This window comes from Pseudorasbora parva, chromosome 24 (assembly GCF_024679245.1).
Source record: "Pseudorasbora parva isolate DD20220531a chromosome 24, ASM2467924v1, whole genome shotgun sequence".
Taxonomy (NCBI): domain Eukaryota; kingdom Metazoa; phylum Chordata; class Actinopteri; order Cypriniformes; family Gobionidae; genus Pseudorasbora; species Pseudorasbora parva.
In genome coordinates, this window is record NC_090195.1 from 19,932,995 (window position 1) to 19,959,715 (window position 26,721).

Here is a 26,721-nt window from a genome sequence, read left to right on the forward strand (position 1 = left end):
TCATCCAATTTTTGTATAATGTATCACTGACCAATCAAAAAATAACAAGGCAGAAATGATTAAGTGTGAAACATGACTTTTATATATTATAGTAACAATTGGAACTAAAATGGGACCAATCTGGGTTCTTTTTGACCCGAGGAACAAAAAAAAAACATTGCAAAAAAGTCCAATAAAGCTAATTAAATCATCAGGAAGGCATTTCTACAGTCCTTTTGCATGTGAAAATCCATTGCAATTATTCTTTGTTTATATCTGAGGTCTCTGCGACTCCAAACTGAAGTAATATATTTCATGGAGGTCGTTGGATGCATGTTAGCAAGTTAAAATTATGTTTATAATCAGTTCTCATGAGTGCAGGAAGTCATCAACCTGATACTTCAATGTTAAGTATGTTTTCTAAGCTATTTAAAGAGTCATGGAGTCTCTCAGACTCCCAAACAGAACAAGAGGGTTCATGAAAAGAAAAGATCAATAATTTAGCAGTTTACATATACTGAGTTGCTCTCATGTCAGCACTTTTAATAATAATAATAATAATAATAATAATAATAATAATAATAACAATAATAATAATAAACATTTAAATATATAGCTTAATCTAAAAATAGGTCTTTTCTTAAAGGGATAGTTCACTTTAAAATTAAACTTACGTCATCCTTTACTCACCCTCAAATTGTTTCAAACCTGTATGAATTTCTTTCTTCAGCTGAACACAAGGGAAAATATTTTGAAGTATGTCAGTAACCAAACAGTTAACTGGAGCCATTGACGTCCATAGTAGGAAAAAAAAAATACTATGGAAGTCAATGGCTCCAGTTAACTGTTTGGTTACTGACATTCTTTAAAATATCTTCCCTTGTGTTCAGCTGAAGAAAGAAATTCATACAGGTTTGAAACAGCTTGAGGGTGAGTAAAGGATGACAGAATTTTCATTTTAAAGTGAACTATCCCTTTAAGAGCTTCTCTGCTTTAAAACAAAACGTCTCAATATTCTTCCCCTTACATCTATTTTCAACCTGCCAGTCAGTGGACTCAATATAAACACCTGTGTGTGTATCTGACAGTTAATAAAAGCAGGTTTGGTGGCGAGAGGTATGCAAAGTGCACTTCTCCGGCTCGACGAATCCTCTCCAATTAAATCTAAACAATCATTCAGCAGGAGAGTTAAGAATACAAGCAGGCCGGAGTGCCAGAGGGTCTTCTGCTCTCGCTGCCACCTGTCCCCACACATCAGCGCCACCCGAAGGGCGCCAAGTCCTCCCCTCCGAAACCCCCTCACCCTGCAAGCTTTCCCTCCGGGTCTGACGGCCACACAGCTGGCCTGAACCATCAGCTTTATGGGAGCGAGCTGCCCTGATGCCAATTAGGATAACTGATAACCACAGCAGTGAGCTCTCCAACACGGCTCTATTTATAGAGCTCTTCCTCAACGGTCTCCCTGGAAGAAATGCATTTCGCTGGGTTTTCTTTCTGTTTATGTCATCTACGCCTCGTATCGGAGAAACGTGAAGCACCTTGGTTTCCTAATGTAAGGGTTTGAGATGAGTGTGCTGATATGATTTAAGAGAGCATTATGCGGTTTGTGATGTTGCAGGGTAGATGGGAAGAGCATATTTCTGGTAGAAGGGCAACGTGTAATCAGATTTCGAGAGCAGAGGAGGAGAAAGTACGATGGGGTTATAAACGAAGATCGTTGTAAAGGAGACGGACCTTAAAATCAGAGGTGTTTATTTGTATTGTCAATGTTGAAAACAGTTGTGTTGTTTAAAGTTTTTTTGTGGAAATACTAAGCAGCAGGATTTCAGGATTCTTTGATAATTAGAAAGATCCAAGGAATAATTAATTGAATAGAAATTTTAATTAATTTAATGCATTTTTGCTGATTAAAAGTATAAATGGTCCCACTTTAGATTAGGGTCCAATTCTCACTATTAACTATGAATTTTGCTTCAATAAACTCCTAATTACTGCTTATTAATAAATAGTAAAGTAGTAGTTAAGTCCAGGTATTGGGTAGAATTAAGTGATATAGAATATGGTCATGCAGAATAAGGCATTAATATGTGCTTTATAAGTATTAATAAACAGCCAATATCCTAGTAATATGTATGCTAATAATAAGCAACTAGTTAATAGTGAGAATTGGTCCCTAAACTAAAGTGTTACCATATTATTATTATTATTTTTAAATCTTATGACCCTACACTTTTAAAATTTGAGCATAGACTCCAATTATGTGTATGCCAAAAAGTAACAAGCGAAAACTGGAAATGAAACCTCTAATTCTCTCATTAAATTATTATAACATGTTCCTCTGACCAATCAAACCCCAGTAGAAATGATTTAGTGTGAAAAGGGCAACTTGTAATCAGATTTCGAGAGCAGAGAGGAAAAGAAAGAATGATAAGGGCCTGCTGTCACATTATAAATGAAGATTGGCTTGGGATCTCAAAATCAGAAGTGTTTATTACTATTATCAATGTTGATAACAGTTGTTCTGCTTAATATCTTTGTGGAAACCGTGACACAGGGTTCTTTGATGAACAGAAAGTTGAAAAGATCCGCATTTATTTGATATAGAAATCTTTTTTAACATTATAAATGTCTTTACTGTCAATTTGATGCATTCTCACTCAGTAAAAATATGAATTTCTTGTTTTAACTTTTAAAAATAGATTCCAATTAGGTGTGTCTAAAAGTAATAACAGAAAATTGGAGATTAAATCTCTAAGTCTCCCATCAAATTATTATAATATATTCCTCTGTCTAATTAAATCTCAGTAGACACAAATTATTACATGTGAAAAGAGCAACTTGTAATCAGATTTTGAGAGTAGAGAGGAAGAGAAAGAAGGATGGGGGCTCACTGTCACATTATAAATGAAGATTGGTTTGGGAAAAAGACCTTAAAATCAGAAGGGCGACTGACGGCTCAGTTGAAGCTGTGTGTGTGTGTGTGTGTGTGTGAGAGAGAGAGAGTGGATGCGGTTGAGGCGCTCTCAGAGTTTTGCTTCTTTACCCAGCATGCTCAGCCGAGATAAAGTAAATAAACAGTGCAGGGTCGAGGGCCAGGGCTCCCTCACCCTTAAAACAAAACACCACCCCCATCAAACACCCTGCCTGAGGAACAAAGAGAACAAACCAGCCGCCGGGCCCCGTTCCACTGACATCCGAGCGCTGCTGTCATCTACACTCACCACAAAGAAAAAGCCCTTCAAGAAGCTCAGCCAAAAAATGCCAAGTCTGTGATTTATTCCCTCAAACAAGGAAGCAGCTTTCTACATTCTTCAGACACAAAGCGGGTTTAAAAACACACGCATGTTGAACTCAGACTTCGTGATTTTTGTGAAAATATCATCTGGGCAATTGAACGACGCACTAGTTAAATGAAAGCATGAGATCATTGACGAAGCCTGAGAATTTCAGATCGCCGTATTTCCCAAATTGTTTGTTTTGAAAGTTCAAATATAGCTTATGATGGCTTACATAAAATAACAAATACAATGACCACATAAGTAAACTCGTTCTTATTGCATGTTCATAACCCTTTTGAACCTGCTAAATTTGGCATTGTGTCTTATAACAGTATCCTGTCAATAAACGCACAAAATATCGATTTTACATACAGAAATATACGTTTTGTATAAATTACACAAAATATTATGTTTTATATACTGTACACTACAAAAGGTTTCGGGGACAGTCCTTTTTTTGTTGCAAAGATGCCTTAAATTGAGGCAAAAGGGAGAGTAAAGACATGAATAATGTTACAAAAGATTTCTATTTTAAATAAATGCTGTTCTTTTGAACTGTCTATTAATTTAAAAAAAAATCCCAAAAATGTCTAACTGTTTCCACAAATATTAAATAGCACAACTTTTCAGAATATCATGTTTTTGAACAGAAAATCTAAATATTTGATTATGATTTCTGAAGGATCATGTGACACTAAAGACTGGAGTAATAATGCTAAAAAAGCAGCTTTGCCATCACAGGAATATTACAATTTAAATATATAGAAATATAAAAAAGTTTGTAGTAATATTTCACTATATTACTGTGTTAACTATAATTTTTTCAATTATATATTTTTTTTACTAGGGTGCAGGACACTATAGTTCATGTATGTAAGTGAGGATAGCAAAATAAAGTAAAATGAGACATATTATACCCCCAAATTCTAAATACAGTGACTACCAGTAAAAATGATAACCAGAAATTTGGGACCAAAGTTATTCAGACACTTAGCCTTGACCATGAAATGTTTTTCCTTTAATTGCTAATGCGATCTTTTCCTCTTCTCTTTTCCTCTTTTCCTTTTTCTCAGACTGAACAAAACTAAGCATTGCTTGGTTTGGTGTCATCTAATTATGTACATAAATTAAATAGCTGACATCTGATATTATTCTGACACAGTTTAACTCTGAGCTCTTGTCATATTTTCTAAACTACAGCGAATAAACTGTGATAATGTGAGAAAATGTTGAACGGGTATGAATGAATTTAGGTTTGACTGTATATAAAAATCGAAAACAAAAACACAAATGTTTCTTAACTGTCATCAACGTCGCTATAATACCTCATTTAAAGGACAGTTTTGGCAAATGCTTAATTAAACTTAACAATGAAACATTTCTGAAGGACAAAAAACCCTTAAGAAGTGTCAATGGACATTCTCGGTGCAACTGGTTTGTAATCCATGCCTGTACCAGCCACATAACTCAGACAGCTGCAGGCCGAGCCGAATGCCTGCGAGGCCTCGACGATCATATTAAAAAAAGAAACAATTACTCTGAACTCTGAGTTCCTCGAAGCTGGACGGTGTACCCAAACAGACCCTTTTCCGTGTATTTTTCTAAACTTTGCCACAATATTTGCCTGGGTTTGCATTTAAAATACATCACTTACCCTTCCGAATCTGTTGGCGTAAGATCCTGTGAGCAAGGAATGGAAAACGATGATCGTTTCATCCAAGTCCCAAATGAACACGCGCTGAGAAAAGAAAGAGCAAAATCAATGGCTCACTCAGCATGCAAGATGATCTGATTGTCAATAAGAAGGGTGCATAGATTCATGTGCCCTGGGATCGGTAGATACGCAGGACTGATGGTCACCATAGCGCCCCGCAACTGCTGGAAGAACCACCACCGGACCATCCATCCATCCCCAGCCCCCGATGCATTAAAACAATCGATACCAACAAACTAATTAACTAGATTTGTTAACATGCTATGATGTCAGCTTGCTAATGGGGCCGAAACCTTCCTGAGATTCGGGTCATGCTAATGAAAAGACCACGACCTGTGATCTGAACTGTACAGCTCAAATATAAAAATTTTGCTTAGAACATGATTTAAAACCAAACTGAATTCTAAAGTGTTTTACACGCACAACTACATGATGACAATTATCAGAAATCTGCTCATTATAAAAACATAACAATGGATGAAAACTGTTTACAAGACATCTGAAATGATATGGTTTGTCCAAACATGTGACGTGCACACTAAATAAACTGACTGAATGGCTATTAGGGCGTTTGCATGCAAAGCGAAGCATGCAAAACAAAGCTTTCGCCAAAAAAACTCTGTTTAGGGCATTTACATGTTGCAACATGTAAGACGGGGCATGTAAATGCGCTCAGTGTCACTCTTTAAACATGCATTGTTTTTTTTTAAGGTAAGGCATTGAGCAGAACGGACACTTCTAGTAATGAATTATATCACTGTGTTTCCAGTCAGATACATTGACAGAGCGGTATGCGGTCCAATACCTCAAGGTCAGAGTCAGGAGGTGGGGATGGGTTATTGTTCCTCCTTCCCCGGCCACGTGACTTTCCATCTGAAGCTCGGCGCAATCGATCTGATTCCGAATCTTTAATGGGGGTTGATGGACTGTGGATTGTACTGTACTCTCCTGCAGGAAAAAAGAATGGCAAAAAGTATATCAAAAGATGAAAATATAAAAGGCTTTCAACTTCAAATTGTGGCTGGATCCATTTACCTCATCCAGTGCTCAGTGCTGTAGCTGCTGCCCACATGCTCTAATATCATGCTGTTTATCTGACCTCCTTATACCCTAGATACCATTTAAGCTTTAGCAATGGCAATGGGGGTGTTATGCACTATATCATCTGTTCTTAATTTTAGGTTTAAAAGCTTTTGGAAATAAATGCGTGAATGAAATACTGTATATATCATAATAGTTCGGTCCCCGACGTTGATTGGCTGAGCATCATTTCAAAAGTGCATATATACAGCTCTGAAAAAAATTAAGAGACCACTTAAAATCAATGTTAAGTGATCTCTTAATTTTTCCAGAGCTGTATGTATATATATATTATATATATATGCATGCTTTATGCCAATATAGGTTTATTATTAGTAAAACCATACTCAACAGAGCATGAAGACTAGACATGATTCAAAGGTCATTGATGTTTATCAAAGAAATTGTTCATGTCTCTTAAGCCTAAGCTTAAAAATTCTGAATAAGCAGTGATTTCTCTCATTTTAAGAATATAAATAAAGGGAGTTTTTACACTGGCAGTTTAATTCAGAACAGGGCACTGTTTGTATGAAAAATTGGTAATGTGAAAGCTGTCATGAGGACCTGGGAGAGCACCAGTACCACACCATACCAGAGGAGGTCCATATTCCACGAGTAGAAATATAGTGCGGCCCCTTTAAGAGCTGGAATATAGTGTGACCCCTTTAAGAGCTGCGCGCTATCTATTGAACTCCCTTTTTTTTTTGTGTGTAGCTTTTGTGGGCTATAACTGCACTTGTTTTAGAATAGCAATGTTAATGTTTACCCTTTTCTTTCCTTATTAATATTTGCTGCTGCATCCTTTACATCTATGGCTGATCTCAATTTGTCCAACTAATGGGCTAGGCCACGTTATTTTGCGTGTTAATAAAATTAATGCCGTTAAAATTATTTGCGTTAATTTTGACAGCCCTAATATATATACATTTATATATATATATATATATATATATATATATATATATATATATATATATATATATATATATATATATATATATATATATATATATATATATATATATATATAGTTCTGAAGTATTTGAAAATGATTGTCCATTATATTAATAATTTTTAGTGCTGTCATTAATCGATTAATCACAATTAATTCATTCTAAAATAAATGTTTGTGTTTATATAATATGTATATGTGTGTGTGTGTGTATATATATATATATATATATATATATATATATATATATATATATATATATATATATATATAAAATACCCACAGAAAAGAGGAAAAGTACTGGAAATTTTCTGCCAAGACATTTTATCTTAAATTTACGAACATTTCCTTTTAATCCTAAAACACAATGTGCAATTCAGAATACAGGTAAAACTCCAGTGAAAAATCAATAAAGGAAAATTCCAGTACATTGGGCCCTATTTTATGGATTTTTTGGCAACCAGTGTTACGCATTGTAAAATCAGCCAATCACATGTTGTCTTTGCAGCAACTTTTAGGACGTTTTTATTCCCTCCTTCTTTTTTCCCTGAAAACTGAACTCCCTTACCTGGCGGTTGCTCTGAGATGGCCTGGCTGGTGATCCCTGATGGAGGTTCTTGTAGGGTGTAGGTGGCAGTGGTGGAGGGTGTGGTGGGGCTGGTGTTGTTACTGGTCATGTATGGAGAGGTGTAGGGGCTACTGTTGTAATACTGCGCATACTGACTCTGGCCAAAAGCTGGGTAGGAGGGGTAGTCCTGCAAAAAGACATCAAGGCGGTAATGTGAGATAGCAGCACACAACGCTGCTACTTTACAGCACAGATTCCAAAACGTAAATGTGAACATATGTCTCCTGTGTGCTACATCTGGACAGCGATCTGTCCTCACTTTTTTTCCCTCTCCGCTCGTGGCATAATTCATACGCGAAAAGAGCAAGAGGTAATCCTTGCGTACAGTGGTCGGGACATTTAGAGTGATTCATATCATGTGAGTAATATGCGAGCGTACACATGTTCTATAAAGACTTACAGGAGGAAGGGGAAAAAAATACTGAGCGCATGTGCCAAAAGGAGGAAATACAATTTCAACGTGTGCAACAGACTAGATAGTCAGAGATATAAATGTAATTACAGCTACCTGTTGTGTACTATTGAATCCAGTTGAGTTTGTGAGGGAATTGCTTCCAGCGTACAGCCCTGAAGTTGTTGTAAAACTGCCTCCTACGAGAGAAAAAGACATAACACTGAGCTATCACAATGCAAAACGCACAGAAAAATTAAATAGAATGAGGCAGTCCATTTTTCACAGTCCATTTGAAAACAGTGTTCGTCCACACTCGCGTTTTTTTTCCGTCCATACTGAAAATACACAAAAGAAGGTATTTTGAAGAATATGGGTAACCAAACAGTTGATGTTGATGATGATAACCAAGCCATTGACTTCCATAGTATGGAAATAAAAAATAGTAAATATTCTTCAAAAGATCATCTTTTGGGTTCAGCTGAAGAAAGAAATTCATATAGGTTTGGAACAACTTGAGGGTGAGTAAAGGAGGACAGAATTTTCATTTTTGGGTGAACTATCCCTTTAAATCATCTTACTGTGCATGCATAAAACGTAATAAAAGCTCACTGAGATGATACAAAGAGACCAAACATATTAAAGTTCTCTATTCTTCTGGCACAATCCTTTTATGAGCAAAATATGTGTCCACCAGGTCACACTCAATTGCCTTATGGTCTAAAACGCAACGTTCCTCATGTTATGCCGCAGGACAGTAATTGCCAGTCAATTTTCTGCCATATTTGCAGTATTGTCATATGAAGTACGAAGTAACATTTATCTTTACCAATACTGAAAGCGAATACTGCAAAGTGAATAGAACACACAGACATGCTGGTATAAACATAGATATCTATGGGTACAATATGTGTCACATGACTAAACACGAATCAAAGTTTCTGAATGTCACTGAACAATCCAACCAACAACGTGTAACCTGAGAGTTTTCAGAGTTATCTATTTGAGAGAGCGTCTTCAAAAAGCCTCTTTATCCTCGGAGAGCCAAAACGTAAAGATAATTATGCTTTTCAAATGGATTCGTATTAGTGTAGCCTTTGTTTGAAACTGATGTAAGAGATATAATTCTAAGAGCGATAGCTGTAACATAACCTTCAACATTAATGACATTTTTATATTATAGATGGGGGACGAGCCAAGCATGACCTAAACTACCTCAAAGGCATTTAAGACAAAGCCTTGCAGGTTCTATACGGGCATGAGGTTTTTTTTGTGTGTGTGTGTGTGTGTGTGTGTGTGTGTGTGTGTGTGTGTTGGTGGGTGGGATATAACAGTGGCTCTATCTTTTCTCTCTCCATATCAGTGATTGGATCTTGGCTGATGGTCGGAAAGAAAGAGGAAAGGGGGTTGGGTCTATTATTTCATCCATCGCTACCTTTACAATGACAGACACAGTGCCACTGTTGTGAATGAGGGGGAGGGAGATGGGAGGTCTTTTTTACCTGAAATCCTGCCTCAATGAATATGCATATGTCTTCTTTTCAAGCTGCTCAAAGAAGCACCTTCTGGGTAATTAAATCTCTCTATAGAGAGATAGCATCTAATGACTTAATAACATACATGACATGAGTTATAGGGGTCGGGACAGCCTGGAGGTACACCGTGTTTCGAGGTGCTTTTTGGAGTCAAAGTGCTCCAGTCCCATTGAAATTCTCAAGCAGACTGAAGACAAAAAAATTCTGGTGTAGAGGAATATTCTTGGTTCAGCACAAGTTAAAGTAAAGTGCACCCAAAAATGAAAAAGTCAATTAATTTTTCACCCCATTATGTCGTTCCAAACCCGTAAGTCCTTCGTTCGTCTTCGGAACACAAACTAAAATATTTTTGATTAAATCCGGGTGCTCTCTGACCCCTTCATAGACAACAATTTAAAGAACACTTTCAAGGCCTAGAAAGGTAGGAAATACATTGTTAAAATAGTCCATGTGACTCAAGGGGTTCAATCTTAATCTTATGAAGCGTTGAGGATAATTTTTGTGCGCAAATACAAACAAAAATAGCAACTTTATTCAACAATTTCGTTGTAGCCTGTGTCAGTCTCCTATGCAGTTTACGTTGTAAACAGACCAGCGCTTTCAGGTTCTACGGCAGCTGATGATGACAGCTACACTGTATTTACAATGTAAACTGTGCAGGAGACTGACTAAAAATTGAATAAAGTAATTATTCTTGAACTACTGGAGTCACACAGGCTATTTCAACGATGTCTTTACTACCTTTCTGGGCCTTGAAAATTAAATTGCTGTCTATGGAGGGGTCAGAGAGTTTCATGTTGTGGCCAAAACATCTTCCCTCACATCTCCCTATTGACAGAAATGAGAGAGTGAGGGGGAGATCTGAGGAAAGATGTTTCGGCCGGGACCTTTTACTGCGCCGAGCCAAAGTACTCTCAGAAGTGCTATTCCGCCATACATTGTAGTTCTCCTTTTTAATCCGATTAGAAACGCGCCACGTTTTATATTGTCACCATACTTGATCGTTCAACTATTCGTGTCACTGTATTTAAATGGGGAAAACGTGGAGGTGTTTGGTACTTCTAACTTGATCTCTGTTTGGTTCCATAGTGAATGAACTGGGCTTAATGTGCTAAGCTAAATGCTATCAGATCATCACCGCGCATCAGAGAGATTAAGTGCATTACCTGAGATGAGAGAGGTATGTATCAACTCATTTTAGTTAAGGGAATAAAAAAGGGGTTAAGTATCCCTTTAAGTGTTTATTTTTCATCTAATCCTTTTTTTATTTAAGGTGTTTCTATTGACGAAAACACTTTTTAATAGCATTAGTTGATATCAACAGTGGATAGTAACAAACTACTGTAGATATTTTGAGAACAACTTTACAGCTGAAATAATGTTGCAGGTTTCAACAGAATAATTAAAATAAGTGGTTTTATGAACTTAAAATCTTCTTATCCCTACTTTTAAATCCTCCAGAAACGTCACCTTTAACTTCCATTGTAAGTATCTCACTGTAACCTAAATTTGTGCTTCTTTAAAGAAAATGAGTGACGATTAAAAATATATATGTTTTCTGGTAATGAACGTTGCCCCAAATGCTGACTACGCTTATCTTGTATTGAATCCGGAATATTCCCTTTAATTAATTTTGGCACATTATTGCAGAAGTTCTTATGCTAACTAAAATAACTAGGTGACTAACTATTGAACAGCTGTACAACCTGCTGCTAAGAGTTGTGGGAAGCCTTGGAATCATCAGCTATTTATCACAACATAAAATGGTCACAATAAAAACTAAATGTGTTTAAATAAAATGGTAACTGGACTGAAGCTATATGCAAAAAAACAGAAGCAAACTCTTTCATCTTCTGGTACTAGGGGGGCAGCTTTACTTGTGGGCTACTGTCTGGCTCAACCAGCAAGTTTGTTTCTTTTCTTTCTTTTTTTAATCTCTTGTGTTCTGTTAAAGAACAGCAAGAGGTGCTCTAAAAGCTGTTGACTTCCTCTCCAGACTTGGGCCGTCATTTAGAGCGAGACGTATCAAACTCCCATTGCACAACAAATTAGCTAAATCCACAGTTCAAAAAGTCATAAAAGCCAGGACTCGTAGGAAAGCAGTTGACTCCAGAGAGAGTCCGGAGCCACATAAAAGCCAAGCAAGACCCCCTCCGGTCCCAAAAGAATGACTCCATGCTGGGGAGAGGCCTGGTTTTTCCCAGGGGCAAAAAACTCCCCCGTTCCTCCCCCTTCTCCGCTCTGTCTTGCTCCAGTTAGTTCACTCAAGACGAGACACTGGCTCTCCTTATGGCCTCTCCAATTGGGAGTCCATTTGCTGTGCTTGATCAGTCCTCTTGCCATGGGCTATGTCTATCATCAGTGCACAATATTTGTAGCAGAAGTTTTGTAGGCCTCTCTAGGGAGCAAGCGATCAAGTCCAGATGGGCTTCTTTAAAAGGCAGTCTGCTGCTCCTCTCACACGGTGTGCAGAATGGAGGGAGGCCCAGTTGTTGCTGTAATTATCATCTACTCTTAGTCAAAATCAGCGAGAGATCTCTCTCTCTTGGTCTATCTTGCTTTAGAGCCATTATGTTTATGGAAAAAGAAGCAAAACTCAAACAGGTGTGAAACTCGAAAATTAAATCCTAATTTATACTTGGATACTGAGTGAAATGCTGTCAGGAAGATTCATCCAAGATTCGTACAGTGAATTAAATGTCAGTAAAATGACAGAAAATTATTCTTTCTTTATCAATTAAAGCTCATGGCTTGTTATATATATATATATATATATATATATATATATATATATATATATATATATATATATATATATATATATATGCATACCGATATATCATTTAATAGACATCACAAAAGGAAGCTTTGGAAGTCAAAATATTATTGGATTTATTTCCATATAATTGAACAAAAGCCTGATCACTGACACCACTAGTTTTGATCAGAGTGCCAAGAGTGTTAAAATTCCCACATTATCTCTCAATTTTGTGATATTTATGATAATCCCACAATGTGTGACGACTCCAGACCTCGTCATTTTAAGCCGGGACGGTCCTTCTGTGTTACATTTCTGGATGGTGATCAGAGAAAGCCAGCGCTGTTCCATTAGACATGAAAGAGCACTGTAAAAACATTAATTTAATTGTATTCCCTCTGACAGCTGGGTGCAGGCTCGATCTACTAGGGTTATGGGACAGCAGTTGGTATAGTATAGATGGGGGGGGGGGGGGGGGGGGGGGTCTACATTTGGCTACCGTGTACTCTTCCTCTGAGTCCAGACCTGCCTAATCGATGAGGCACAGAGAGGAAGCCAATAGAGACAGACTGGCCTGGTTAATGGTCATCTGTCATCTGCTCTTGCAGTTAGTGGCTAATGTGTTTATGGCTGCGAGGGCTTTGAAAGGAAGACTGAAGGCACCTCAGTTTCTGACTACAATAAACTCAATGCACAGATGTGAGATGACAGTTAAAGGGATATTTTATGCAAAAAAAACAATAATTCTGTTATTATTCACTCATCATTTTTGGTGAAAAGAAAGAAGGAATTTTGAAGAATTTTGAAAGACATGGTCTTATTTTTTGAAAATAGCTGCATGAAGATGATAAATCAGGTTTGGAATGATATGAGGGTGAATAAATTATGGCATCGTTTTCACTTTTAGGGTGAACTATTGCTTTAAAGACTATACATACCAAATTTGGGCATAAAGAAGTCATTCAAAACAACATTTTAAAATGAAACAAAACATCCCTACAAACTCCTAAGTCCAAAATATTCTATTGCGATGAGCATTCAAGAGCTTTTATTTGACAGCTAGGTTGATTTTTTTTTATTATCTGGATGCTAAACAAGGCCCTTTACACTGTAAAAAATATATATATATTTAAAAAATAAGTTACCTGGTTGCCTTAAAATTAAAAAAGTTGAGTTATTTCAATGAAATTTTTTTGAGAATCGACAACCTTTATTTAAATGTTAAACGATTTTGTAAGCATATTGGGTAATTGTGTGTTTTATTTGTGATGACGCAGTGAAACATGCCAAACTGTGCTATTTTCATGATTTATCACATTTTTTTATGTGGTTCAGATACAATAATATTTTTAGTTTCAATTTATTAAACCAATTTCATTCATTGTATCAACTCAAATATTTTATTTCAATGAACTCAAAATTTTAAGGCAACCAGGTTACTTACTTTTTTAAGTTAAACCAACAATATTTGTTGTTACAGTTTAGAAATTATTCCAAAAATATCTCAAATTTGGTATTTGATGCATACTTTGGGTTCTATGCTTTCATGACATTTATTCTCATTGGACTTGAACAGTGTGAACAGGCCTTTAAACTTCTGCGGTCGGAACAGGGTAACACTTACAACCCTGGTGTTGAACCAGCATCAGCAGAAACAGAAAGTTTCTACTTATGAGGCATGGAAAAGAAGCTTCCACAGACCACATATGTCACATTATTTATTGTGAGATGCTCTGGAGAGATTTCAAAAACGTGGAGATGTTTCTACTGTCACACATTATTTGGAGATTAAAGAGCTCAAACCAGCACTAACTGCTGGAGGCTCGAAGGAAAACACTAGAGGGAGAAAGACGGGAGAAATAGAACGACAGAAAAAGACTGTTGGCTTTGGAGCCAGGACAATGTCTCAAAAAAAAAAAAAAAAACACAGGGTGGCAGGCAATTTGCCTGATGCACGTTTAATTCCCAGTACGCAAGTGTGACTTCCATGAACTGACCTCAAAGACGAGAGTCCCGGGTGTTCCTTTTTAAGCAAACATACTTGAGAATGTACATTGCCGAGTGCGAAGGAGAAAAAGATTGGTCTTAAATAGGAAAAAGGGATTTTTCCCATCTGTGATGTTTCTCTTCAGGCCTAATGCAAAAAAGACTGTGTCCAACTACAACCTAATACAACCATCTGCTCGGGGATGTTATGAATTGGTCCGTGTCTGCCATTAATTGTGTCCTCTTTTGAAGGGGGCTTGAGAGGAATCACGGCTCTATTTTGTCACCCCACCGGCAAGAGCAGAAAAGGAAAAGAGAAGAGGGTGATCCTGACCTTGCATCTGGTAACTGTAGGGTGCTTGTCCCGTCTGAGGCGTGGAGAAGCTGGAACTGTAGCTGAGGAAACCACTCTGGCCTGGAGACTGGGCCTGGGTCAGTCCGCCCTCTGTCTTGATGCCTGCCCACAATGGACCTAAATCAGTTAGTGACACCAGAGCAGTATGATGCACAATCCTCAGTGTTCCTCCTTTCACGTCAATCAAGAATAAAAAATAAAGGATAAATTGTTTTTTCTCACTGGGCCATGGTTCAAGAAACCTTTGCATTGAAGTGTTTGCGCCAGACTCAGCACAGATTTCCAAGAATTTGCTGGTTGGAGTTAAAACAAAACTTGTTTTTTGATTAGATTGAATCAGGCCCAATGCAGGTTTGCGATTTGCTTCCACTCAAACAAACACGCGACCTCTCGGGAGCATATTCGAGATTGTTCTACCTAAACAACATTATCTGTGCGCATATTTTCGCAAAGGTTTCACAACGTTCAAACCCTTGGAAAAACATTTCTAGCGTGAGTCGGGCTCAGTGTGTACACGGCGAACTGAAATCCTTATATCTCCCGTATCTGTCGAACTAGCATGAATTTAGCAACTGTCAGGAGGAGTCACTGAGTCTGCAAACGCAAAACAAAAGGTCAGCAGAGTCCCAAGTTTCGACTGAAGGTGAGAAAAGGAGCTACAAAGGGCTGAGGTAAGCATTAGCCAGTGATCAGCACATTGTTAGCTAAGTTTAAGAATTAATCTTAAAGCTACATGCTAGTATTGGTCTAAATGCTACAAATGCTAAAATCAAACTGCACCTCATTTTATGACTTTCAGTTTGATTGAAGGCATCAAAAGAACCAAGAAACATCAAATATTGGCCATAATTTTCACTAAAAGGAACTATCTAAAAAAAGTGTAGTATGGATTATAAATTTGCTCATGATATTAAATATTAGACTGCACATAATGTATTAAAAAACACATGAACATATTTATAAAGATGTTCAAATTTTCATTGTCCATAAATAAAAGTGATTTTAAAAATGACCAACACTCTGCAGTAAAAATTATTATAGCTGCTATTAGACTGGGTAAACTCAGCTTGATCTGCTGGCCATTTAATTTGCCCGGCAACTCAGTCTGGAAACCTGTACAATAATTTTTTACTGCTGCTCAATCGCAGACTGGCTTATCCACCTGGCGCGCTATTGGCGGGTTTAACACGATGACGGATAGAGATGATGGGTTGTTGCCCGTTGCTCACGCCTCTTGTGGTCTGACTGGTTGAAGGACTATCCAATTGCGTACAGAGTCATTTGAATAATGCTCGTTGATCACGCCTCTTGTGGTCTGATTGGTTGAAGGACTATCCAATTGCGTAGAGACTCATTTGAACAATGCTCGTTGATCACGCCTCTTGTGCAGTAGAAAATACAGAGCAGACTCCCCAAAACAATGTTCAGTCTTAAACTGAGCTTGATCTGGTGATAGCCAGACAAAGTTGCTATAGTATTATGACAGAAAATACAGAAATGTTTTGTAAGGGTGGAAGTTAATCTGCTTGAGTGAACAGCAAAGCACAACCTGGATTACAAAGCTTTGACGCATATAAAATAAGGAAATGAATCAGTTACCATAGGCTGGAATCCCATAGGGCTGGCCTGGCTGAGGGTAAGTGCCATAGGCAGCAGCCTGCTGCATTCCTGTGGTGTATTGCGTCTGTCCGTACGCGGCCATATTTTGGGCAGAAGGAGTCGGAAGAATGTGCGGATAGGGTCTGCTATTTGAGAGCAAAGTAAGAGAAGAGGGAGACATAGTTTTACCCAAAAGGCCATATCGTGAAATTTGCTCAAAGACAAATTCTCTGTGATTCTGCTACTTAATCATAAATATTTGGCCAAGCTGTGAAACGGAGAAAAATCTAGCCATTAAGCAGCTGATATACATTGCGAAAGAAAAATAAATCACAGGGGAAATTTTCGCAAGATAATAATTACAACAGATTTCGGAGTATGCAAGCTGCAGACATCAATGAAAACAAAGCAGCCGGAGAGTCCAGAATCTGCCAGAAGGATCTAATTAAAGGCCCAAATGAAGTTGGATGCTGCTTATTTTTTAAAGAAAAATAAAAGAAGCCTTACTTGGAAGGGTAAATCTGGGGAGAGAACTGGTGAGTTTGTCTTGGGCTGAAGCCACTGGTTCCAATGGCTGTGGAGAGTTAAAAAGAAAAGAGGCAAGCACATATTCAAACATTAAAAAATAAGATAAATATTATTCTTTGCCAACAGAACTTCTGGAATCCAAGGAAACAGTAATTACATTGCATTACACTATTTATTTCGCTAACCTTATTTTAGGTTGATAAATTAATAGCAATAATGAAGGAAAATAATCAGGTAATATTGGAGCGTTTTTCTGCTGACTGTATACATAAAAAACCTACACAGGATGGAAAGGCCTAGTGTCCACAAACACGCACACACACAGAGCTGGGAATGATGTATAGCCGTGCACACCGGAGGGTTTAAAGTGGACTGTACAATGAGAAATCAACAGGCCTGATTACAGGTAAGTAGTACACATAAGGAGCCTTCATTAGACACATACCGGCCCTGTGGTTCCCAGCCCTTAATGACGGTGTGGAGGGCCACTCAATGAACTCCCACAAACACAACAGAGCAACATGAGATCTTTTGATGTGCCAATGAATGCATGGCTTAAGTCTGGGAAATTGCGCTCAAATTGTAGTGCACTTAGGAGGTACCTTTTTCATAGCAACAAAAAAAAAAAAACTTTATAAAAAAATATAGCATTTTCAAATAACTAAATAATGTATTATTATTAATGTAATATATAATAAAATATAATTATTATACATATAATGCAAATGTCAAGTTCAAGGATTCTATTGGTTGGTGCACGCATGTAAAGGATGTTTACATCTCGTCCTGTGTTTAAAAAAACTGTGACCCTGGACCCTGGTCATAAGTCGCACAGGTATATTTGTGGCAATAGCCAACAGTATGGGTCAAAATTATAATTTTTTCTTTTATGCCAAAAATCATTAGGAGATTAAGATCATGTTCCATGAAGATATTTTGTAAACTTCCTACCGTAATTATATCAAAAATGTATTGTTATTAGTAATATGCATTGCTAAGGACTTTATTTGGACAACTTTAATGGCGATTTTGTCAATATTTAGTCTTTTTCGCACCCTCAGATTCCAGATTTTCAAATAGTTGTATATTGGCCAAATATTGTCCTAACAAACCATACATCAATGGAAAACTTTCAGATGTTAAAAGATTAAAAAAATAAAAAATAAAAATAATAAAAATAATTACCCTTAAGACAAGGTCAAGGGTCATATGTAATATATTTTTAGAAGACAAATTTAAATTAAAAAATTGTTTAATTCAAAACTGTAATATTATTTTCAAAAATTGTTTTGTTAATAATAATAATAATATATAATAATTAATTATTAATATATATATATATATATATATATATATATATATATATATATATATATATATATATATATATATATATATATATATATATATATATATATATATATAATTTATGTTTAACCTCAATAAAACTATTTGAAAAGAGAATTAAATAGTAAGTATTAAAAAAAATATAATAACTACTAATAATATTATTAGGCTGGCTATTATCACTTTTAGATTGCTAAATATAAGCCCTTTGTGCATTACTTTTTGTAGGGTTTGGATGTCTTTCTTTGGGGTGACGGTATTATGAATGTTCTTGCCGTTTGTGAATAATTGGCTGTGACATCTAAAGTAAGGGTTAGTTAAGGAGCTCTTGTTCTATGTAACTATATTCTCTGTGCCCTGAAAACGGGGCCTTTTCCCCACACCTCAGCACCTGGTCTGGGCAAACACTGAACCTCTGCACTACTGCATCCCCTGAGTATGAAACAGTCTCAAATGACCTCATTTCATTCATATTCTCAGAGATAGAAGTCCGAGCCATGATTTATATGAGTCTAACATAAAGGTATCAGGTACTTAGTCAAATAGGTAGGGAAATAAGACAAATTAGCAGGAATGTAATACTCCATGAAGTTTTCGCATTTGCTTAGTAAGTAATGTGAGGAGTCTATAACATGGAATAGACCGATCTAAATTTGTATGCTTAAGATTGGAAATAAAGACCATTGAGAGTATAGCGTTTAACACAATGCAAGCAATCTGGTTTTGTAGCTCCAATATGTTTAGTTGGGTTTCTTCGAAATTTAGGCACTTTATATCAATCAATTTACACGTCACGTCTCTTGTCTTAAATCTGGTCCAAAGTTCTGCGATTTAGAAAGGCATATGCAACTTAAACCTATAGGGTGTGAGGACCACGGGATGGGGTGTCATTCGATTTGGGCCGGGGAGGGGGCTGGGTAGGGTCATAACTCAACGCCTGTTGGCATGGGAACTGAGAAGGAGCCTCACACTACTAAAGCCCCAGCCGCAGGGACACTTCCTGGGCCTCCGCTTATCAGGAACCCATCTCTGGGATCATCTCCCACCAGTCAGCTCTACAGCTTTGAGTGTGTGCGTGCCGTACCTGATCCTGAGAAGCTGTCTAGAGAGCCGTCTGCTACAGAGGTGGCGATTTCACTGCTGCTCATTGGCTCTGTTTTAACTGCAAACAGAAGGAAAGCAGAGCATTTGTGACGGCTCTAGCAAAGCCACACTACAGGCAAATGCCTCTCTGCTTGTAAAATCAACAGACCTAATCTCAAGGTAATGTGCAAATTTAAAGCATAGCAGAAAAACAAACTTCTGTGATGTCAAAGTGCTCATCCAGATGGTTTCATTGGCTCACAATGTGGAAAGGATCATTAGGTGGTTGGGATTTGTAAGGGTGGCGTAATGAACTGGGGTTTCTATTGAGATAATAGAGCTTTTAGGTCTCAACAGTTCTGTCCTGGCTAACTCAGAGGAGAAGGCCAACAATTAAAGCTAATCTCTTCTACAAATAAGACAATGACAACTCCCTTCTAATACACACAGCTCTGGTGTTGATTTAAGGACAATAGCCATAATAAACACTCTTATTTAAATACATAAACCTCTCCAATCCACTTCTGACAGAATGACATGTAGAATGATATGTTCAAAAGTTTGGGGTCTTTTTTTGTTGTTGAAGAAATTCACACAAAATGTTTTAATTTTAAATAAATGCTGTTCTTTTGAACTTTCTAATAACCTTAGAATCTTCCCACAAACTTATCAGCATATTATGATTTCTGAAGGATCATGACACTAAAGACTAAAAATAAAATACTCCACAATGGGTTTTTTTCTTCTTCTGTATTTGTTATCGTGGTGAACATAAAGGACTTACAAACTTCAAAAATCGTACCGACCCCAAACTTTTGAATGACAGTATATGTATACATGTTACATTTCGATTTTTTATTTATTTAGTGAATTACTTTTTTTTACATTGAAAATATACCCTTTATTTAATACCAACTGATCTAGTCTAAAGGTTAGTCACTTGATTTCTTACCGGAAGGGTTTTATGTAGCATCAAGGGAAAACAGGCAAAAAAGGTGGAATTTAATGGCAGGAATAAACTGTGGAATGCATGGACGTGCAGCATAATTGATATGTCAAGGCAATGCATGGTGTATAAAATGTGTTTGACCCAACCGCTAGAACTACAATGAGGGCGACCGGGAGACGATTTCACAGCGTTTAGACAGGCCCGGATCTTTGAAATGAATCCATCTCTGTCTCAGGAGGGGGTGGGGTGCAGGTTTACATTTATGAAAACAAAATTCACTATGTGGGTACAGAGTCATGCCCACTGAAATCCCTCATGGCTGAGGTAGCCATCAGCTTGTCATGTCGAACATGTTGCAGCTATGCTCTCCCTCAAAGGAACACATGTCGACGGGGAGCGGTTTGAATACGTACCAACGCTCCCCCCACCCCTCCTTCTCGAAGGGATACGGGAAAATAGTGGCACGGCACATGCAGGAACTAGTCTTATCACATACCACACATAGCCATAAAACCGTCCTGCAGAACATCAAATAAAAAGCTAAACGCACATACGCGTGCCCACAGCTTTACCATTCATCGACGGTCTGGAATCAAAGCCAAAAGTCTCAAACCATGCTTTCAACAGATTCACCATAACACAACACAGAATGCCAAACAAGAGTCCAAATGAAAGGCACAATAGTTGAAGAGATGTGAGCACATCAAATTGGCTTTTCACATTCGTGAAGGTAATCGGATGGAATTGTTAGGATTGCCTCGGGGTGAAATGACTATAAAGCGTGTGTAATTTCACATATGACGCCAAGTATTGTCCTTTCATTGTTTCGCCAGAACTGCACAAACCTGCAGCGGACTGTGAACTAGAACTTAACAACCAGTCAGCTGTGGTAAGCATAGTGATGTTATCACCTATAGGGAGAAAGAATGGGACAGGACACATGACAATCTGCGCTGTCACAGGTTGGGGCTTATCACCACAGAAATGGAGAAAAACCACAGTCAAGATTGCATTATGTAAACTACTTCAGAGCTGAATAAAATTCTTATGGACTGTAACGTGATCTGTAAAACACAGAGAGATCTACAGTTTATATAGTGCACACATATACGTATGTAGTCCTAAAGTGCACAGTAGATTTAAAAATATAGAATTCAATTATTACAGCAATAAAGTTAAAGTCAGGGATGAAAATATTATTGACTGACCAATAGCTAAAACGGAGTAAAACATATTGCATATCCATGTTTATCACAGATTTAACTTTTCACAAGAGCATAAATGCTATACAAAGGGAATGTGCAAGTTAAAAACAGGTAATGAAGGTATACGACTCACGAGAAGCTGAGGAGACGTACCTTCAGTGCCATTTGGTGTCATGGAATTGTTATTTATATGTGAGTTGTCGATGTTGGGACCGTTCGGGGACTCACTGCTTCCACTTACTCGGCTGTGTGGACTAGCTAGATCCTGCATTTCCATAGACCTGAGAGGAAGAGACATATAGACATATTATGGGCCGGTCACATGCTATTGAATGACACACACACACACACACACACACACACCCACAAACACATTGTGTTTTCATGTTTTATGGGAACTTTCCATAGAAATGATTTTTACTGTACAAACTGTATATTCTACCCCATAACCCTAAACCTTCCCATCACAGAAAACTTTCAGCAGTTTTACATTTTTAAAAATCATAATTTAGTCTGTTTTATAAGCTGTTTTCCTCATGGGGACCAAAAAACGTCCAGACACGGACAAGCATTTCGGATATTGCCATCTTTTCGAGGACATTTTGTCCTCACAAATTAGGGTTTACCTTGACCACACACACACACACACACACACACACACACATGTTGGTCTATGTGGTTTACAGGGACTCTCCATAGGCGTAATGGTTTTTATACTGTACAAACCGTATTTTCTATCCCCTTACACTGCCCCTGCCCCTAAACCTACCCATCACAGGAAACATTCTGCTTTTTTACTTTCTCAAAAAAACATCATTTAGTATGTTTTTAAGGCCATTTGAATTGTGAGGACATTTGATATGTCCCCATAAACCACATTTATAGTGTAATACCAGTGTAATACCCATGTAGTTATACAAATTTGTGTCCTCATAAACCACATAAACAGGCTCACACACACACACACACACACACACACACACACACACACACACACACACACACACACACAGAGAGAGAGAGAGAGAGAGAGAGAGAGAGAGAGAGAGAGAGAGAGAGAGAGAGAGAGAGAGAGAGAGAGAGAGAGAGAGAGAGAGAGAGAGAGAGAGAGAGAGAGATCAGCAGGAGTATAAAAGAGTGCATTTAAAATAAATATTAATTTATAGCATTTACTAAATAACAATTACATAAAACACACTTTTAAAATTAAAACATTTAAAAAAATAATGATTATATAATACATACAAAAATATCTGTATTTAAAATACCACATTATTGGGAATTATTTTTAAATTTTAACTACATATAAAACAATCTGTATAAATGAACTTTATAAACAACATATTGGTTAACAATATAATTACAGAACAGCAAAAAGAGGATGATAATAATAATAATAATAATAATAATAATAATAATGGCTGCACTCTTATTTTTAGTCCTGTTCCCCGTGTACATACTATGGTAATAACTAGGTACTAAACCTGAACCTACACCTAAACCTAACCCACGTAGTTACATATTACCCTGTACTTTCTGTAAGTACACATACTGTAAAATAAAATGCAACCATAATAACAATAATTCTTCTTTTTTTTTTACTTCCATCAGCTCTCCAGAGAGATACACTTAACAAGGACATTCCCCTGAGGCACATCATATGACATTTGACACAAATTTAACAATTAATGAGACATCTGATGAGTGATTGACTTTCTCATTTTAATCATTAAAAATGAACCACTATTGGCCCCCGAGGCGCACGCTGCAATTTTCATACATTCATTTTCCCCAGCGATCTCTGATCTGAAGCAGCAATAGCCGGAGCCGTGTGAGAGAGATGTGTGATTGCGAGGCCTCAAACCTCAACGAGAGCGACTGAAGAGTTCACTAAAGCATGCTGTTTGCTCTGGCGAGCGTCTTAATTGTTTCTTTGTTTATGTACCGAGGGCCACGCCACTGAAAACATTATTCTACTGGCTCCATCGTGCACTCGCGGGATTTTATTATGCATAGCAAATGGAAGGTCAGGCCAGTGTGCGTCTGCGGTCGGATGTATGTTACGGGTGTTTGTGTGTGATGTGAGCGTGGCCGCAAAACTAAAACACACATCAGTCTTCAGAAAAGCATTATTGCACTAATTGCGCCAAAAACATAATGCCTTGCGTGCCGCTCTGCCAGAATCAATTAGGAATGGTCGTGTCCCTGCTATCAACAAACATTTGGATTTTTATGAATAACAAAGAGGAGGAAATAAGAAACGTTTTATCAGCGTAGATTATCATACCTCTTTTTAGCCGTCGTTCTTGATCGGCTATAAAATATCCGTTACAGATGGTCGCAGTTAAAACAGGGGAAAAATAATCCATGTCATGGAGATGTTAAAACTTGACTTGCTTTTAAAATAACGTCAGTTTCTGACACAAACCTTGTTTGTCAAACGGTTTCCTTTTCTGACACTTCTAACTCCCTCTGTCCTGTTTCTTTCACACTTCCAGGAGTTTACAAAAACTTCCAGACACTTTCTCCTGAAGTCCTGAGCGTTTCAACGCCACAAACCGATGCACTTTGCCAAACAAGTGGTTGCTTTTCAATGATGCTTCAATGATCAACTCCCTCTTACCTGAAACTGGACAGACCTCAACCATCTGTCAAATAGTGTTTTTTTCCCTCCTTCCCTCCCTCTCTCTCTCTCTTGCTCTCTCTCTCTCTTGCTCTCTCTCTCTTTCTTTCTTTCACCCTATCCTTTTTTTCACCTGCCAGGACCCTAAAAACAATATCGCTCCTTGTTATTTCAGCTCAGTGTCTCTGTGAAGAGCCATCCGTGACACAATAGACGTTGTCTGAGAAAACATTTTTGTTATTCTCGCGCAGAATGGGAAGAGAGAAGTCGGTGGAACAGAGAGGCACATTGTCTGTAGGCTCTACCCCTCCACCGTTGTTTCCTCCTTCCAGGTCTTCCCTCCTCCCGGCCGAATGACGGAAAGGTGATTCATCATTGGCCTACGACAGCTGCAAACTGGATTAGTCCTCCCCCAATCAACATGCAAAGCGGCTTAGCCAAGGTAAGCAGGAAAGGGAGGGGCGGGTGTTGTGGGGGGGGGGGGGGTCGCTTGGGGGATTGGTAAGTTTTGGGTGAGCGAGCCGGGGCGCCTGCTCGAGGTCGCTGCTGCTGTTGCCTCTGGAAGTGTACGGAGGGAGGGGGGTGAAGACTGAGAGAGATGGGACTTTGTTGAACAGAAGCTAGTCAAGCATGACACCCCTAGCATCTTTCATCTGCAATTGACACTATCTAAAATTTATCTACACTCCCTCTCCAGGCACACTGACAGTTCCTAATGACGGTCAGGGGGGATGATTGGGACTTCGCCCGAGGGTTTAGGGAAAACCGGACCAGTATAGATACCACTGAGTGCATCCTGCACAATAAATCAGAGTGGAGTGTATTAAGTGCATCTTGTACAATAAGTCGGATTGAAACATATTGAGTGCATTGAACGCTGACAACTTGTGAAGACTTCAAATGATGCCAACTTTTGATTGACAAATATCATATAATATTGTCTTTATATAGTAATCATTACGAGCACAAGTTGCCTGACACATTTGTTGTGTCTGCTTAATTGAATATATGACATTAACTATTATGTAATATATTATATCTATATATTACTGCCTTATGGACATTACTTTGACACTGATAACATAATATTACTTAATTGTAAAAATAATTTTCTGTAAAGCCGCTTTATTTTGAAAAGCGATATAAATAAACTTGAATCTTGTACAATAAGTTGGAAGTTGGACGTATGGGCCCACATATGTTTCATATGACACTTAAAATGCCGCTATTACTCTCGACAATTATGTTCTGCCGTCCTCTTCTGCACTGATACCTGCAGCGTTATTACCCAATATCAGACCGGAGCCGAATTGTTGGATCTAGGTCACAGTTATACAGCAGTTCTGAAAAATCCCTGCATGAATTTTTAATGCCGGGCTGTTTTCATGATGTAGTAACCCGAGCTGTTTGGTCTTGGTGTTTTTTCGCCCCCCCTTCTTCCCACAATGGCCGAGTCGTGATGAATAATGGTCAACTTTGTCAAATTTCTCTTTCGGCCTTCCTTCTCTTGACCCCGTCTGGTCACTAACACACTTTCGTACCCTAAAGTCGTTCTTTACGTCATCTGAAGCTTGGGAACATTACTTTGGCTTTCTATAATAAGTTCAGCACAAGTTGTTTCGTTGCAAGGAAAAGGGGGGTGGAGATGCGCGGAGAAATAAAGACCTTGCCACGGCCTGTGTTCAGCGCCCTGAGCTTACGAAGCATTACGCCTGCAGAGCTCCTCATCCAGCAGGTGATTTTCACCAGGTGGACGAGGAGGGGCGGGTGGGCTTTTAAAAGAAGACAAAAAACAAGCCCTTGTCCTGTACTGCTAAATATTTATTGTTCAAACAAAAAAAGAAAGAAAGAAGTGCATTCAGCATCTTTGATGTGTGCTTGAATTCAACCTGAACGGAGCCGTCTTTGAAGCTCTCAGGAACAAAGAGCTGCGTTGGAAGCGTCATCAAAAAAAGCCAAACACGCTTCACTCATGACTGTTTGCACGGCTTTTTGTCTCGCTTTGCTTATTTCAAGCGCTGCGTTTGCATCGGCAAACACCGCCGGGCTTTTACCATTGATCATTATAGAGCACGCGGGCTGTCTGAGCCGCTCCGGCATGGATGAGATTCACCTGAATACTTCAGTTCTGATGCAATAACAAGTCGGATTGAAATAATTGTCAATTATATGAGGTATAAAATGTAGGGAACAAGACATTGATATTTTTCAAATCCATTTATAATGAAAATGTTTATTCGCTTTCCCCTGCTTGCTTTCCAGCCACGGTTTACGAGATTGTAATTTTATAGGGCAAGACATGCATGTTCCTTTTTGAATTTCATAGACTATGCAAAACATGTGTTGCAAGTTTCTAGTTTTGAAAAAAACAACGCTTTAATCAAAATAACTTTAAAACAACTAATCCCAACTTAAGCTGGTCAGCTGAATCCACATGGTGGCCCAGGAAAAATAAATCCACATGCAAAGAATGTCGATGTAGACAACAATTGAACACAGATGTGACTAGAATTAGACACAGTTTACAAAATGCTACACTTAACTGGACTCTGTGAGCATAGAGCAAAGAAATGTGCATCCCCAACAAAACACTGATTAACTTTATATATATATATATATATATATATATATATATATATATATATATATATATATATATATATATATATATATATATATATATAGATAGATAGATAGATAGATAGATAGATAGATAGATAGATAGATAGAT

At 37.9% G+C, this 26,721-nt stretch overlaps 1 protein-coding gene across 10 annotated transcripts in view; it reads right to left on the bottom strand.

Annotated features, from left to right (window-relative positions):
* eya1 (EYA transcriptional coactivator and phosphatase 1) overlaps positions 1-26,721 on the bottom strand; it is a 90,085-nt gene that overhangs the window by 19,797 nt on the left and 43,567 nt on the right. For 3 of the 10 annotated variants that reach the window (XM_067435189.1, XM_067435190.1, XM_067435188.1), the window contains 10 exons: positions 21,521-21,648; positions 21,008-21,073; positions 19,215-19,292; positions 16,763-16,829; positions 16,256-16,401; positions 14,636-14,773; positions 8,140-8,222; positions 7,572-7,758; positions 5,777-5,919; positions 4,912-4,995 (listed from right to left, as the gene is read on the bottom strand). In XM_067435189.1, coding sequence (XP_067291290.1) covers positions 4,912-4,995; positions 5,777-5,919; positions 7,572-7,758; positions 8,140-8,222; positions 14,636-14,773; positions 16,256-16,401; positions 16,763-16,829; positions 19,215-19,292; positions 21,008-21,073; positions 21,521-21,644 — 1,116 coding nt within the window. In that variant the 5' untranslated portion in view covers positions 21,645-21,648. Of the gene's footprint in view, positions 1-4,911; positions 4,996-5,776; positions 5,920-7,571; positions 7,759-8,139; positions 8,223-14,635; positions 14,774-16,255; positions 16,402-16,762; positions 16,830-19,214; positions 19,293-21,007; positions 21,074-21,500; positions 21,649-26,721 lie in introns of those variants that run through there. The other 7 variants (XM_067435192.1, XM_067435191.1, XM_067435193.1 and 4 more) reach the window with 7 other exon arrangements.